Raw genomic sequence first — 17,785 nt, 5'->3', positions numbered from 1 at the left:
AGTACGTTACGTCTCTAGCATCCATCATAGTCACGGGAATCGGTCCAAATGCCAGAACAGAATAAATACAGTGAATAAAGTCTAGGGGTGTCTTCGGCTGACCAAACTTAGGCATAGCTTTAGTGTAGGTCCTGCCTGCACTTTTGGGCCAAAAGTGTCCTACCTTTCCTAATTTTCATCTATTAGTGTGCTTTATTCAGCAGTAATGGTGTGTCTCTTCCAGTGCACGGGTACTCAGTAAACTTGTTCTATCCCTCCCATCCACCAGCCCTAGGCACTGGGGGTGGTCTACCGCTCCAGGTAAATTCCAAGTCAGCGCGTTTATTGCTATTTCTTCCGTGTAAACAACCCAGCAAAATGGCAAAGCTCGCCAGGGTCCCCCTTCGCAGTGCAGAGTCTGAGTTCCCCCAACCCAGGGAGGCAGAGGCCCCGCCAAAAAACCAGCCCGCAGCCATGGGTCTACGGCGGGTTTGGCAAACACGGGGTCCGGAGCACCCGCCGTGAGCCCCTACACCTCTTGCAGGGTGCTGTTGGAGCCATCGCTGTCCGCTCCGGCCACGGTCATGTGCCCTCGGTTATTACCCCTTCATTAACTAACCGTAACCGCGTAGTGCTAACTAAGGTGGGAAGGGCTCGCTCGCTGGTGTCGCCCGTGCAGGAGTTACACCGGGAAACCTCCGAGAACCTCACCCCACCAACCCTCCCGAGAGACGCGCCGACCGCACGGCGGTACGGGCAGCCTGCCCGCCGGGCTCCTCTCCCCGCCCGGCTCCTCTCCCCGCCCGGAGGGGCACGGCGGGCCCGGCACGGCACGGCACGGCACGGCACGGCCCGGTGCGGCAGCGCCGCGCATGCGCCGCCCGCCCGCCCTGGCAGGGTGGTTTGCCGGCCGTCAGCGCTGGGCTGCCGGCGCCGGGACCGGTGGCGGTGGCGGTGGAGCGCGGCTCCCGGCTGCTCGTAGTCAGCCTCACTCGCCGAAGCTCGGGCGCCTGTCAGTTACGGTTCGGCGATGTCGTTTTAAGAGGGCCCGTTGCGAACAGGATATACCGTCCCCATCGGGCGAGGGCTGATGTACCTCGCCTTGACGAGAACCTGCAGCCGCAAAGCGAGTTTCGTTCTCTGACAAGAAGACCGGAGACAGCTACCGTGGCGTTGTTTACCGTGATAAATGGGATTCTTCCCTGAAAACCCCGGCGGTGGCATTAGTCCGGCTGTAAGTAATGAGGCAGACCGCAATGGATTTCAGCTCCTCCTCGGTGTTTGATCAGCACAAAGGTAAGTCGCCTGCTACTAATTTCAAAACCTTCTGGTCCTCCCATGCCTCCCATGGAAATCTACTAAGATTACTTGACAGAATAAACAACAAGGATTTTTGGGAAAGATCGGGTCTCCTAGACACTCATTTTGGTTACACGTGAATGAATTTCTTCCATCAATTTTAGACGCAGATATTTCAGCCTATTGCTACAGTGAATTTTAGAAATAAAATTTTTCAGCAGAGTAGCAACAGCATCTTACATAAGATTGCTCTTACGCTTGGCATTGAGAGATATATGTATATATTTATTGTTTATATTATATATTGGTCCTCTAATGGAGATAATATATATATATACAGACACAATTGCAATATTAGCAAACAAAGCAGTTTAAAATGGAGTAAAAATTTAGGAAAAGCTGATTCTCATAAGTCTACTAGTTTGTATACATTAAAAGGACTAGATGCTGACAAGCAATCGACTTTTCTTCGGCAAATCTTAACTGTATAGGTAAAGTATTGTTGTAATTGTGAATTTAAGGTATCTTTAAAAGCCCCAACATGAAGATTTTCTACATGGTATGGTTGCTGTGGAAATACAAATGTGTCTTTGTTGTCTCTAAGTTAAATGGTTGAATTTCCTGTCTTTATTTGCCAATACCAGTTTTATGTCTTACGGTTTAATCCACTATAAGGTGTGTAGCAGCATTCCTTTTACGTTCCCAAAGCAGGAAGCTGTCATTGCTTGATTATCCGTGTTGCAACAAATTTCTCTTTAAGTCAGCTTGCCAAATAATTCATGTGCAGTGGCCACAGTGTCCAGTGCATGCCTGCAAAGTATCCAAGCTAACACGGCCATGCTGGCCCCACAACGAAGGTGCTGACTGTAGAAAAAAGACGAAGGGCAGAAGGCAGACAGACACTGCGGTGCCTTTTGAGCAGCTGGGTCCCACAGGTTGTATTTTTGTGCTTGCCTATGCTTCTTCAGTGATCCCACGGTAAATACATTCCATGTAAAGCAGTGGACTTACGGCCGCCTTTCAGCCACAGTAGCGGTCAAAGCCTGAAGCAAGTCTTGGGAGTACTGGTCTACACCAGGGCAGCCGGCACCCCACCCTGAGCAGGTGGGGAAGAGTGGGAGGCCATCAGGAAAAACTGAGTGACAAGAGACAGAAAATACTACCAGCAAGGATAAAGGAGGAGGGGAGAAGGGGGATCTGTACTGCAGGAATAGAGACAGGTGCTCCTAGGTCATGTACGAATGACATAAGGAACGTTTTCCCCAACAGGACAGAGATGTGGGGCTGACTGAGCTTCTGCAGCTCCAAACAGCCGTTCCCAAGCTCTCCTTCTGCAGGCACTACAAGTACGCCCTGTGCCACACGCTGACCCAGCAGTGCTCAGACTGGGGAGGGAGAGGGGAAACCTGTGTGCTCAGTGCCGTGGGGATGGCTGCCAGGGAGCTGATGGAAGTGGTGCCAGGAATGAGGCTGGAATATGACCAGGGCTGGGGAAGGAGAAGTCAAGTCTCCAGATGGAGGAGAGGGCAGGCAGCAATGCAGGAGACCACTGACCCAAACCACCTTATCTGGGTAGAAGTGAGGGAGTTGGGAGGCAACATCTGCCCCTTGCTCCTAATGTGCAGCCCGTCCTCCTGCCAGGGGCCACTCTCCACACTGACCCATCCTTATTCCTGTCCAGCATCATCTCCAGCCCCATGTCACACTCCACTCACAGCATCTCCCCGGCAAGAGGGTCCCCTCCAGATAAATTTATCACCTCTCCTCCACCACCACTGCAGGGATGCTGGCTCATTAGGCGGTTTGTGACTTACTGTTTGCCTTCCCTGACAGCTGCGTGGGAGGCGGATGGGGAGCAGAAGCAGGCAACACACAGGAATGGGACGCTGAACCCCTTGGTTGTTAGGCAAAGAAAGCTCTATTCAAAATTTAAGATTTATGGTGGATTTTATCTAAATAGCATGTTAATGTCTTGGCACATTACTGGTTTAAGCAGGCATAATTTTTTTAGTAAGAAGGGGAATATCTTTCATTGGAGCAATTTATAACAATAGAATAATACAGAGTAGCTTTCAAACACACCAGATCAATATCTGTTGGTCCAATAAAATAATCCAACCCTACTTACAAACCCTTTCTCCACCCCACGCATTAGAAAAATATCCCAGCTACAGATCAATAAAACAGCATTCCAGGCTTGAAAATCATACCGTCTCTTTGCAACACATCCTACGATACTTCTCATTAACATCTTACCAATATACTGCAACAGCAGAAGCAATGTGGGACTTAAAGAAGCCAACCAACATCAGAAACCCCTCCCCTCCTAATACTGCTTGGTGCCATTTGAATGTGTGCTGTACCTGGCTTCAAATGTTTACCATTTAAACAGAGAAGCTAGACAAAGGCCTGGACTGGTACATTCACAGCCAGGCACACACAGGGTTTATTACTTCATTAAGCAATCGATAAATCCATAATATTAAAGAGCGAGTTACAATTTCCAAAAACTGCACTCATCCACCTCCCCCTGACCCTTGACACTGACATGCTGAAATCAAATAAACTGCCTAGTGTTGTGTCCTGCTGACAAGCTGTGGGAAATCTCTTAAGGCATTTGGCTACTGGTGGAGACAAGAGGGTTTATAGGGAAGAAGGAAGTAAATTATATACATAAATATTTCTTCTTCACAATGAACATAAATTATCCTGCTATCCAGCCTTCAGTTTTCAAAACTTAGTGTTTTAGCATGGTCTAAATCAGTCATTTTCAAGACCACATACAATAAGCTGCAGCAAATTTATTTAGACCTTAAAAATCCAATGCAGGAGAAAGCATGCGCTTACATGCATCTAGCATGCACTTTGTAAAACAACACATCAGCCAACATCGCAAATTGAGTAAGACATGCATTCTTCATAGGAGAGTCAGAGGAGAATTAATGTCACAAGCAGTGTAATTTCATTGCTCTGAATCCTGTGATCATTCTGCATGTTTCTTTATATAGCCCCATTTCTGACCAAAAGACAATGACTTTGTCTTAAAGAAATGATGCTCTTTTTAAACACTGCAGCTTATTTCAGATAGATTGGCTTTTAACTTTGATTCTTTCTGAGAATTTTAGCTACAAAAGGAGATGTCATAGCCCTGTATGTCATTTGGTCTTTGCTCACTAAGATTTTTCCAGACCCTTCTATGCCGCTGTTATGCCAGCCTGCAGTTCCTCCCTACCCTTGCTCCATACGCAGGCTCTTAGTTGGACCTTCTGCCTTCCTGAAGCTGACTGGCACCTTCCTTTCACCAGCAGCACAGCAATTTTCCAAAATAAAATGTAAAATGGCACCAGTACTCACGAGCATTTACAGAACTGCAAGATAATAAATGAAGTGACGCTAACGCATTCGAAGATGGAGGGTCAGGCATTTGGCTGTTCACAATCCCTTTATCCCACATGGTGCAGGTGCCCCCGCCGCAGCCGAGCCTCCCAGCAGGGTGAGCTCACAGAGCAGGACACAAGTGCTCAGTACCTCACTGCAAAACGCCCACTCTCGAAACCATGCCTCTTCTGCCCAGGAAGGTGTCTGCAAAAAGAAATGGCCTACAAGCTTTGCGCCCATGCCACCTCATTGCTTGATAGGTAGGGTAAGCTGGAGGAAGATGAAGTGGGAGGTGTTGTGTCCCCTGGAGCCAACCTCATCCAGCAAAAATGACATCCAAGCCCTCCTGGCATTCCCTGCTCCCTGTCATGTGAAGCATCAGAAGACTACGCGTCTGTCTTCCGCCTTGTCCCCCACCCAAAGCCACACAGGTCATGTTAAAGACACCCCACTTGAAATCACATCACCCTACACAAATGGAATTAGTGCCAGTCTACTTTATGTCGGATGCACAATATGGGCGCTCATCAATTCCTCCTGGCTCAGTCTCCCTCGCCAGCAGGGTGACAGCCCGGTCCACCTGCCTCTCCTTGCTCTGACAGCTAGGACTCATGGGTGGGGAAGTATGACTCTTAGATGTGGCTTCACGCCATTATCCCTTAAGAGGAGAGGAGCCCATGTTCTGCAAGAGCAGGTGTGGGAAGACTTCTTTGTTCATTCATCCATTCATTCAGACTTTTGCTTCCTCTCCTCATTCAGGAGGATAATTGCTCTGGGGAAAGCAGCTTCAGGCCACCACAAGCAAAGGCACAGGGGAGAAGGTGTTTTGGTTTTAGTTAGATGAGAAAGGGCAGAGGGAGTCAGGGACCCACATGCAGGTGGGTCTTCCCATCTTCCATCCATCTTCCTGCCATCCTGCCCTCTGGGTAAGCAACTGCTCTCCTCCGGAGATGGAGACTTTCCTTTTGTGGCTGGATTACTCTGCTCCTGACTCACAGCAGGAAAATTTAACAGTACTTTCAAGGCCAAACAGCAAAATGTACAAAATTGACATGTGTCATGCATGAAGGAGGTGATGGCCCCCTTGATCCACTGTCTGTCTCAGAACATCTAGTGGTTTCTTTCCCGATGTCAGCAGTAACTTCTCTGTACCATTCCCGTATAATAACCACTACATGCAGCTGTGAGAAGAGCTATGTCGGTGCTTGTGGCTGGCACCTTCTGTGTACCTCCAGAGACTGGCCAAGAGGAGCAACACAAGCGATGAACCTCTGCCTTGTCTCCTTGCCTTCCGCCCAGCCCATGCTACACCCCTCTTTGAGTAAGCGACTAGCTCAGATTTGAGCTTGTTATTAACATGTCTTCGCTGAGCGTACCGATTATGAGAGCAGTCTGCATATCTGGCATGATAAGGAAATCTGATTAATGGACCCTGTGGTAAAGTCACTTCTTTTTTCAGAGCTGATGACTCTCCAGAGGCAATGACTCTTAGTCTCTCCTGATCTCCCAGGCAGACAGGTCAAAGCTTCTGAGCCAAATGAACAATTCCCTCAGCAATAGACTGCCCAATAGAATAAAAAGCAAGTCAACATTTTTAATTTAAAAATTTTATCAAATGTGTAATTTAAAAGGCCAGCTAGAAGGAAGAAAAGAAATTAAATTCTCTTCAGTTGAGTAGTGATGGAATCTGCACTGGTGAAGGCAGATATAACATCAGCTTTCTAGTTTTCCCAAGCCCACAACTAGAGCTCCAGCTTTGACAGACTAACCTTTCCCAGGGTAAGAGCTGATTGTGTTTCCATGGCAGCCAAGTTTTGAAGTTGAGAGTGATGATCACATCCCGGGGAGGGGAGATCACATGTGGGGAATTATGCTGGGCTGTAAACCCCAGTGTGGAGCTCATACGAGTTCAGCTGCAAGAACATCTGATCACAACATGAATAGTGTGCCTAATGCTTTAAAAGATCTTAAATTTAAAAGATCTTTATCACTCAAAAATATATATGACAATGTTTAAAATATAATTTATATCATTTTGTTAATGTATTATTTGATTATGAAAAAGACTTTACTAACTTTTCAAATTCTCTTTAAACCATCCCCCTTTTTTCTGCACAGCTTACGTAGTTACGCTATCTCCAGAAGACACAACAGTAAGGATAAGTCAGCAGTCACTTAATCTGTCTTTCTTTCGATCAATTCTCTAGTGTGATTTAGGAGGCAGTTTTACTTTCTCCTGCTAACAAGGTAGTGCAGTGGCAGGAAAAATGTTATGCTCTGTAGCTCTGACCCTCATCCACAGTAAACAACAGCACAGCTCACTGCAGCTGTACTTCTTTTTGAATTAATAGAGATCAGAAACTCTTTTTAAAATTAGACATAAGACTGTGGCTGACCAACAGTACACATCTAGGGCATTTTACCATTACATCGTATTTGACCTTGCACCAAAAAATCAACTCTTTTGACGCCTGGAGTTAATAGTCCACTTGAAGCCAAAGGAGGTGTAGGCATGTGGAGCATGGGATGACCAGTCTGGAAGGAAGTTACAAGCAAAGAAGCAAAGAGAAAATCATCGCATTAATTTCTCTAGAAAGAAAAATCTGAGGAGTGTTCAGGAACAGGTCCTGAAAGTCATCTGCTTTAAATAATAACTCATACTGTAATGGCCAAACAAAAAATAAATCTCTCCTGGGTTCCAAGCAATAGTCCACCTTTCCTTTTTGCAGGAATTATTAACACAAAACATTGCTGCCAGAAATTCAGTCTCCTGAGAAGAGAATTCCCCTGGACACCACAGGGACAGGAGGTGAAAAGCATCAGTCTTCTGACCAGTGCAAGGATAACACCTGAACTGAAAACACCTGTGTCCTGATTTTATCCTATCTCACAAAAGTGTAGCCAGCAATATTATGAGCTAGTTCAGTTATTACTTCACTTTCTCAAGTCATGTTATATTAATGTTAGTATGATTTCTTATAAAAGGTGGAAACTTTCCATAAGTTTTCTTACGTCCTCTCAGTGTTTGTCTGACAGTTTCTGACAGTTTCTGACAGTTTCTGGAAGAAGTTATGATGAAAAACAAGTTTCAGATGACTAACAAAAGCCACAGTGCTGTTTAGATACACTTTGTTTCACCTCGAGTTATATAGTCATAAAAACTCAGTGAAATAAGTGTCATTATTTTCACTGTTAATCATTTGTACTTGCTCTCTGCTTACTCACAGACATACTCCTCCCCTGCAGGTGATGCAGCAGAAGAGATTGACTTGACTGTGGTTTACCAAGCAGCCGCTAATGGCGATGTGAACACACTAACAGCAGTGATTCGAGAAGATCCTTCCATCCTGGAGTGCTGCGACAGCGAGGGTAAATGAAGGCTGAGCTTGCTCTCAGGGGATTAGTTGCTTCAGCTTGCAATTAAATTTTCCATTTTTTTATCCTGATTTTTGTGTTCAGCAAATTATGTTTAGTAGCAGAATACGGGAAATTTGAGTTATTCTTTGGAACATCCACTGGAAATGCTCAGTTTGGAAACTTCTTTCCCCCTGTAATTGTTTTTTATATGGATACAATTAAGTTGTTTTGCTATAATCAGACAGTACTTTATCATGAATCTATTTTATCTTCTTTAGGGAGATGCTGAGAAATTGTCATTTCAGGGAAGGGAAAAGAACATTTTTTATCAAAGCCAAATGCTATACATTCTGCACATCTCTCAAGTAGAGGGTTCCAGTCTTTTCCACTTAAAAAGTATGTGTACAGAAACAGTTTGAAGGATTTTGTAATTGTTTGCTAAAGGGTTGGTTGTACAATGTGTAATGATCCAAATAATCTGTTTTATCTTATGAGACTGTGGTCCTTTTTCTTTTTGTGTACAGGTTACTATTTAATGTTATTACAAAGTGCTGTCCATTGGCTGGGTTTTATATGCATCTATTTCCCAAGTGAATTAAAGCCACAGATCTCTGGAAGCTTCTCTCAAGGAAGACTTTGTTTATTCAAAAGTATTTTATTGCAATTTCTTTTAAAGGACCCATATGAACACTGTCTATTCTAATCTTTACCAGTTTTCACTAAGTTACCAATTTTTCCTGCACTTTAAACCAGACATCCTAACTGTTACCTTTAGAACATCTGTTAGTCAGTAGAGAAAATGCTTAATCAAGCTAAAATGCTCTCAGTCCAGACCTTTAATGGGGAGAGGGACTAGGTATGAAGGGCAGTGGGTGGAGATAGACTGATCAGCAAACGGAAGTATTTCAGCTCCAGAATAAACTTGTTTACTAGGTTGTACATACAAATGTAGCTAAAGATCAGTCTTGCAAGACAAAACATATGGCTCATATCCTGCACATATGGCAGAGTCTGCATAACCTCAGGTTGAGTAGCACGCATTTGCTCAGCAGTCTCATTGAATCCAGTAAGAATCATGAATCTTCAGTTATGTCTGAAGTTCTAGTAGTCTTACAGTTTCTAATATTCATGTTTATTCCCAGCTTAGTCATTTTAAATTGCTTTGTCAGATTCTGCAGGAAAGTGTCTTGCTGTTATTCAGCAGTTAACAGAATGGATGGAAGAGGAAGCAATTAAAAGATATCATAATATTTCACGATGAAATTTGAGTATTACGTTTGAGTGTAGATTTCAGGTTTTTTCCAGCACAGAAATTGTTTGCAGAATATTAAAAAAAAGTTCTTGTGACAACAGAAAAGAAAATATTCTAGAGCAAATCCAGCCTTTAAAATAAGTTATTGTCTACATACAGCATCAACTCACACACATACACCTTTGCACAGGACAGGGCTTGATTTCAAAAATCTTTTGAATACACAGAGACAGAACGAAGGTGGGGTTTGAGAAAATTAGCCAAGCACCATCTGGATACTAGTCACTCTGAAGAATATCAGCCTCCAAAATGGTGTACAAAGCCAGCAGTTCATATCAGGAGCTTGTCAACAGAAAAACACTTTTCCCTCCAGAAGCAGAGTTAATGAGGCAAGGCTTTTGCTGATGAAGTCATGCTCTTTTTAAAATCAGTGGTCAGTAACTGGCATAGCAGTTACTTCCTGCCTCCAAAAAGCTAAGTACAACTGTTAGACAGTAGTCAGAGAAAGGATTTGTTAATCTGCCAGTGCTAACATTCGCAAATAAGAAAATATCTCTATCTTACGGCTTTGACAAAATAAAAATTGTAAAAGAACGTTTGACTTTCTTCCCCAGGTTGCACACCTTTGATGCATGCTGTGTCAGGACGCCAGGTTGATACAGTGAAGCTTCTGTTGAAGATGGGAGCCAATATTAATATTCAAGATGCTTGTGGACGTACCAGTTTATCTCTGGCAACTTATCTGGTACTAAGACTTGGGGGAGAAGGATGGAAAGATAAATGGAGTGAAGGGAGTAAATGTGCAGACCGAATAAGATTTCTCCTTATACTACAGAAAGAAAAAAAGTACAAAACATTTAGTTCTAGACAATAGTGAAATTGTAAACTTTACTATAATGCAAAGCTGGAAGCAATGATTATTATAAAAGGATCAGGACTCTTGTCAGAGTGTCCTTTCTCTTTCAGGTTGTAAAATCAGTGCATGGTATGAGGATCTCAATAGGTCCAGGGTCCTCTGCGTGGTTTCAACAAAGCCACTTTTTTCTGTGCACTGGAAAGTCCCCTCTTGTTCTTAATACACAGATTAACTTCTTCCCTCCCACTGTCAGCATCAGATATTTATGCTCCAGAGAGGGCATTCCTATCTCAAATTCTGGTGGTCAGTAGGCATGTTTTCCTGCACACCACATGAGCCAGGGCATTGCTTTTTTTTACTATGCTGGACCTTGGATGGCCAGGTTAAGAACTTAAGTTCAAGGTGCTGCAGCTGCCAGTGCAGGTACTCAGTTCATAAGCAACCCAATCCTCCAGTCAACCCACATGCAAGTGATAGTAGGGGCAGACATCCCACTCAGAAGTTTGGGAAGGGAGATGTGGTGCTCTCTGTCTGAAGCACACAGCGATGGTCCTCTTCTCCTTGGTCTTCTGCTCCTCACTGGAGGGAATTCAGGATTCAGAGAGAGGATGGGGACCAAGTTAGTTGGGCAGAGGGGTTGACCATGGGCTTCCATTATTAGCTGCACAGAAAGGAGGAAGGAACATTCACCCATGCTGCATAGTATGAGTTATGGCTGGAGGACCGCCAGCTCATTTAAACAGATACTGTGGCAGCCTAATCAAATCACATCTCTTGCATCTAGTTTCTTCCTGCAAATTCAGGAAAAAAACAATGCTTCTGCTTAGCTATGCAATATTCAGCCAGAAAATAAGTGTAGAAAATAGCAAAACAGGCAATCTCATTCAGTGCAAGGAGCATGTCCAACTTACTTGAGAATAAACATTTCCTCTGCCAGATATTTTCAAAAAATCCCACAATTAGTGTCATGCTCCTTTTTTCCTTCCTCTTTTCCCAGAGGGGAAAAACTATTCTTTGGAAAAAAAGAAATGACTGGAAAAGATTTAAACCACCCAGGCTTCGAAGTTTCCATTTCTGTTTCTGTGATGGATATAATCGGAGGTCTGGAGAGCATTTGGCTGTGATGTCTGTCCAGAGAACTGAATTCAACAGAGCTCTACAGTCACAATCGCATGCAAGATTCGGTGGTCTTGTACTTCCACTGAGACCTGCAACATGGATGTTCTGATTCCATCATTCCACACCTTTTCCCTATAAATGCTGGTAATGCCGATCTGACATAGCTCACACAGGAGGGAATGATCTTTATCAATTGCCCATGGAAGTTTGAACAAAACACTTAAACACATGGTTGATTTCCCTGGGACTTAAGTGTGCGCTGAAAGAATTATGCAGTCACAACAAAATTGTTTATTTGCTTTTTTGTTGAGGTGATCAATAGAAGGTTTTAGTCCAAGAACTGATTCATCCCATGTGTTTTGGTGCTGTTTTCAGTCTAACATTGCCACTAATTCGAACTTCTGCAGCAATGTTTGTAAGACCACACTCTAAGGCTTTTTACTATTGATTTGCCATCCCTGCTAAAATCTCATAAAGGAAATGAGATTAAGTGCTGATGTTGTTGCTTTAATCTAGCATAATTAAATCCACATGCAGGAATATGTGTAGCATTTGCTAGTGATACAGGAATTAGCAGGTTTTTTATCACTGTTTACTCAGTAGGTACTTGCCACAGCTGCAGAAAAACCAAAATGCTGTGTAAAGAGAACACCTTACCACAGAAATGAATGACCAAGCTAGTCTGAGACTCAGACTCCAAAGGGGAACCGCTCTCAGTGCTGAGAGACCTCCACTGGAGAAACAAAGATCAGTTCCTCTGCTGGCAGAAACAGCTACAGTCACACACAGATGCCAGAACCACAAAGCAAAGATCTGGCCCGATGCATTTTGTTTCCCTCTTTGACATGCTCTAATTTCTTTTTTAGGGGTGGCTGGAAGGCTGTGTCAGCCTGCTCAGAAATGGTGCTAAGCAAAACATACCTGACAAAAATGGGAGGTTGCCACTACATGCTGCTACCGCAGAGCCTGACGTGAGGTATGTCCCAGGCTCCAACGGCATTTGCTGGTTGAATTTGAACAGGTAGTCACTAACACAGGCTACCCAGCCCAAAGGGGAGTCTGAGTCAGGAAGGTTAGCTGTGACGGTTACACTTACGACGTGCTGCTTTGTTTAGTGGTTATCATAAAGGGGGTGGAGAGGAGGAAAAGCATTGTACGCTTGTGTAACAGAGGTACATGGCCAAGTAAGGTAAGGAGCCTAATTTAAGATCACAACAGCAGGAGGGAAAAAAACTGTATAATAGAGGTTGAAGCTCTGGGTTTCCCCTGACAAATTACCTTTTTGCCACCTCCCCACAAGAAATATTACAAGAAGCTCCTTCTCTGGACTTCTCCAAGTAGCAGGGCAAATGTGAGAAAAGTTTTCCACACGACAACCTCTCTGAGAGCCCCTGCTGTAAAGGGGAAGCTGAGGTTTGGTGGACTGGCTCATTTTTAACTACTTTTACTGAAGGTGGAGTAACAACTACAAAGCGTCTTCACAAGAAGTCTTAAAAAGATCCTATTTGTCTCATTCTAGCCTGTGATAATAGGAAGGTTTAAGAAATTTTGATTTGTACATCTGAATAAATTCACTCAGAAAACTCTCCTAAGTAAATCATGCATGGAGGGGGGATAGGAAGACATTAGAGACGGGTAAAACATTCAGTACATGCAAAATGTTCGTGTAACTTAATCACTGAGTCTATGGTGTTGCTGCTGTCACCATATCAGACCAGCCCAGACCTCTGTGTGTTTCTGCTGATCTTGCTCTCCAGCCTTTTTTAACAAACAGCTTTATTCATTTTCCACGTTATCATTGCTTTTCATGCATCACTTGGAGAGAATAGTTTGAGGTTTCTGCAGGAGTACGGGTCACTATCATTAAACAAAGCCTCCACAGAAAGAAGACAATGTTTGTACAATGCTGCACATGCTGCTACTTGAAAGGGAACAGTAATCTACTTTACCAGCAGCACACAGGGTTCCCTGAACATTTTTCACATTCTCCATGGATACGGGCAGACCTTTGCTCTGCACAGGAGTTTACCAGTTGCTCAATTCCTTTTCCTCTGTCTTCTCACTGGGTTTGCCTCGTGCCCAGAAGACATGCCTGGAGCAGTGAGGAGGAGGCTTTTCCATCACTGTCATTGTCACTCTTGAATCCCATGCTGTTGCCAAAAGGGTTTATGCAGTGGTCAGCCATGAAATGCTTTTTCAGCCAAGTTTGAAAGCTGGCAGCCTGCTGCTACAACCCCATGAGCTGGAGGCAGCACATGGACCACACAGAAAGACAGAGATAGTGATCAGCCAATTTATGTATTGGTTTGATAATTGATTTATGTGCTTCAGCACATCCTGCAGAGCCTAAGAGGAAAGGTGGAAAGAGAATCCATGGACTTTCTGATCTATGCCTTTAAGAGCAGATATCAGAGAAATCTCAGCTGCATGGCTGAATATCTACATATTTGAGTGATAGAACTTATGTTGCCATAATTGTCTAAGGATGTAAGTAAGTGAGCCAAAGTTTGTTGTTAATAGAGGTTTTACACTCAAAGAATGAGATTTCCTTCACATACATTGGTTTCATTGATTATATATGGGGTTAAACTACATTATATCTGGGGTTAAACTACAGAACCATGTATCAGGCTACAAAGCTATGTGATAAATAGGTTTTACAAGCATATTATGGTTATCTCATTTTCTTTCTGCTCACTAGTCCATTTTTACCCAGACCTGTTTTCAGATACTGAATTTCTGAGATTCTGAGTCCTTATGCCAAATGACCACAAAATGTCTTGCCTTTTACAAATTTTTACTAAACTAATCACAGCAATCCTAAAATGTCATCCTTTTCAGAGTTCCTATAGTATGACTCCATTATGCCATTGGTTGTGTGATTCAGAAAAGGAGGTGTAACACCCTTTTCTACAAGTATTTGTATCCATTTACAAATTAATTTGAAGTCTCAGCAAAGCACTGGGATCTGCCCAGTCTTCACCCTTTAGGGATATTCTAGTTAGAAAAAAATTAAATTTGGACTTCTGGCATCTGAAGATGGCATTACCAACAGATGGGCTTTTCACCTGCAGAATTGCCTGAATCATCCGTAAGCAACTGTAAATGTTTTTCTTTTGAATACTTTACATTATCTAGTTGTTTATTGGGGGGGGTGGGGGGGGGGGACGACAGGGATTGTCATGCAACATTCTCAAATTCATGTGATCCACACACCTGAGCATAGTTAGTTCAATCCAGAAAACATACTGAAAGTTGTTGAAGATTGTGCTGATGAAAAGCAGCAGATTTTCTTTCAGTCTCCTATGCATGGGAATCAGTGCGTGGTTGTATACATTTATTTCTGCATTATTTGTACATTTATCAGAGTTCCCTCCTTGACACTTCAGCATCTTTTAATTTCCTTGCAAAACAGCATGTCTTTAAAATGTCCATATTTTGAAGGTTTCTAGCAAATTCACACCTTCAGGTGAGCTGCAAATTTGCATTATGACCTTATCTAGAGATACACTAAGTATATATCTTTCCTTTTGCTAGAATCATAAGAACTGTACATCCACGTTAGGATCTGTACTATTTGGCTTTATTACAGCCTGTGACAGGGTGGTCCTTTTCATTTCCATGATCCATCCACGTACATGATCCAAAAACTTAGCATCCTACTAAAAAATGCAACGATCTTTGCCAAACCTATAATGATTTCAGAACATCTTCATAGGATACCAGAAGGAAAAGAAAAGAAAAATCCATGCAGTGTTAAAAATATTATTGCACTTGAATAATATTTCATGTAACTATTTTACTGTAACTGTTCCCTCCACCAGAGGGGAGTGTTTGTAGCGTGATATTCTATAAAATGTGAACCAATGCATGACTATATTTTATAAGATAGCAATGGCCCTATCCCCGCAGACCCACTGTAAGGCCTTGTACAATACTGTCGGTTTGTGTGTGTATAAATATGTAGTATGCATGCATACACACACACGCAAATAAGTACACAACATCACATTAATCCAAGAGTTAAGGAGAGTGAAAAATCCTTTTAGAAACTGGTCGTTTGCATTTCTGTTTGTTTAAAACTTTATAAAATAGGATGACAACGAATCACTAAGCTACCAAAAACTGCACACACATATAGTATTACACACTCTGATTCTAGCCTAGCAATCAGCACAAGAATTCTTCCTAGTGGATTTACTTTTAATTCCCAGCACTAAACTTCTGTTGTTACAGTAAGTGATAAAGTCCTATTTGTTTTTCTAGTATGACAAAGTTTAGACCTAAGATTCTGACCTGTGCCCATCACTAATACTGATTTTTCTTGAAATTGCATGTTTTGTTTCTCAAAAAATGTCAATTTTTCAGGTTTAGTCAGGAGTACAGCACACTGATTATATCATTGCTTCCGCAGGCTTCTGAACGTGCTTCTGCAGCAGTCAAATCTTAGTGAAATTAATCATCAGGACAATGAGGTGAGTGAGCTTGTGCTACAAGTCAAAGTCCCAGGCTCTGGGGGCATACAAGTTATGCTGTTCAGAAAGAGTCCACTGTACTATCAATTTTGTCATGAGACTATGCACTAGTAAAATATTTCTATAATGCTTTTGCTGAATGCTGTAAAGCATTACCTCTTTTTCCTAGTATACGTGATGCATCTTCAGGCTAATAAACCTTTTCCATAAATTGCCAGCTATAAGGTACCTTGAATCAGTCTCTACACTCACTTGCCAAGACATTAATTGCTTTTGATTCTTCTGAAGTTAGACATTGGACTAAATCCTCACATTTACCAGTCATCCCATTATTAAAGTACAGTTCCCAGGAAAAATATCAGAAAGCTGGTATTACGCAGAACAGCCATGGAGCTACAAAAATTTATGCTATCCTCTGATTCTTAAAGAATTATGCCCTGTATAGTGTACACATGAGAGTGTTAACTTCCCAGATGTGTTCTTCTCCAAATAGAGAAGCCTGACACAAGAGAGACTCTGGATGTCTTTTGATATGTTTCTCTTCACTCTAATAATTGTTCAAGGATGCATCTCTTCTCCACGGTGCCAGAATCACCACAGGGTTGTTAGTTTTCCCTCTTCCCATGAACATTCCCTATCCACTGGATAGTTTGCAGACCCTGCTCACAACAAACTAAACCAGACATATGCTTTGTCTTGGTGTAGAATTATGTTGCTAATGAATTGCATGTAACCGTGGATCATAATTTCAAGCCATAATGTTTTGCTGTAATGCATTGCTACTTGCAATCTGGAATTTTAGTCCAGCTCGCTGTCATCTGGCACTGAGAATATATTTGTTCAAGTGTCAGTACTAAGTCCTGAATATTCATGTCTTCTGAAAAACGCGGATCCTTACAAATGATTGCAGCTAATAGAGCTGTTCCCTTGGCATAAGTAAACCACTTCAGTTTTCCCATCTTACACTTGAGAAAAACAACCCAATGAATGCATGAACGCGTAAACAGTAAGAAATACATCTGGAGGTTTCATAGTTTCCACAACTGTGGCTTTCTGTGGGTTTACTTATGAAGCCTGTGAGATGACAATGTGAAGAAACATTCCCTGAAAAAGCCTCAAATCTGGGCAAAACAAATGTCACGTTCTATTTCCCACAGCCATTTCTTGGTGGTTTTTTTCTCCTTTTATGTCCCCTATTACTCTTTATTTTTTATAAATGCACAATGGTTTGGCTGTATCACCTTTAATATTATATTCTGCTGGATCTTCAGCTTTGACAGTTCTGATACCACACTCATGCTTCCTCTCAGAAACAGTAGTCTACCTACAGATGCCACTCAAGGCTGGTATCACCATGCATAAATCAGATGGATGCAGGCTAGACAGCCATTGCCTGCTGCAGCAGGCCCACACGTGTGAGCTGGCACCGCAACCAGCTCAATGCTCTTTGCTCAGCTCGGTGCTCCGAAAGGGCACGTGGAATGTACAAATTATTAGAAAAGAAATAGAGAACAAAACAGGAAGCAGTATTATGCTCTGTCTTAATCCTTGATACATCCGCATCATGTCGGCTGCAAGAGTAATCTGAAAAAGGATATACAAGAAAAGGAACAGAAAAGGACTACAAAGATGGTAATAGTTACAGAGTAGCTTCCTTTCATGGGCAGGCTAGCAACTAGAACAAACTAACTACAATAGGACTTTCAGCTTGGCAACTGTGTCAGAGGGATGATGTAAGACAAGTCCATGGCATCATAAATTGCATGGAGAAGATGAAAAGAGAATTCTGTTAACTGGTTTTTACATCTAAAATAATGGGACACCTACAGAAATTATCAGGCAGCAGTTTTAAAGAAAATAAAGATAATTACATTTTCAGAAAATGCATCATTACCCTGTGGAGGTCTGGATGTCATAGGAAGTCTTTAGACTGATTATGAAATGTTAGGTTACTGTATATCAAGCCTCGTTTCTTAAATTTTCTCCCTAAGCATCTGCTACCATCTCTCTGAGCTGTGTCCTTGTACTCGAGAGGTCTTTGATCCCTACCCACAGTTCTCACACTCTTAT

The 17,785-nt window shown here is 42.7% G+C and overlaps 1 protein-coding gene across 6 annotated transcripts in view; it reads left to right on the top strand.

The window, feature by feature from the left end:
• The first annotated feature begins 886 nt into the window (after positions 1 to 886).
• Positions 887 to 17,785, top strand: part of ANKRD55 (ankyrin repeat domain 55) — a 48,928-nt gene continuing 32,029 nt past the window's right edge. For 3 of the 6 annotated variants that reach the window (XM_075021577.1, XM_075021576.1, XM_075021580.1), the window contains exons 1-5: positions 887 to 1,275; positions 7,903 to 8,025; positions 9,880 to 10,010; positions 12,107 to 12,216; positions 15,655 to 15,715. In XM_075021577.1, the coding sequence (XP_074877678.1) occupies positions 1,221 to 1,275; positions 7,903 to 8,025; positions 9,880 to 10,010; positions 12,107 to 12,216; positions 15,655 to 15,715 (480 nt within the window). In that variant the 5' untranslated portion in view covers positions 887 to 1,220. Of the gene's footprint in view, positions 1,276 to 7,883; positions 8,026 to 8,291; positions 8,410 to 9,879; positions 11,385 to 12,106; positions 12,217 to 15,654; positions 15,716 to 17,785 lie in introns of all 6 variants that reach the window. The other 3 variants (XM_075021578.1, XM_075021579.1, XM_075021581.1) reach the window with 3 other exon arrangements.

Source organism: Buteo buteo, chromosome Z (genome assembly GCF_964188355.1).
Source record: "Buteo buteo chromosome Z, bButBut1.hap1.1, whole genome shotgun sequence".
Taxonomy (NCBI): domain Eukaryota; kingdom Metazoa; phylum Chordata; class Aves; order Accipitriformes; family Accipitridae; genus Buteo; species Buteo buteo.
This window is presented reverse-complemented; position numbering and strand designations above follow the sequence as displayed.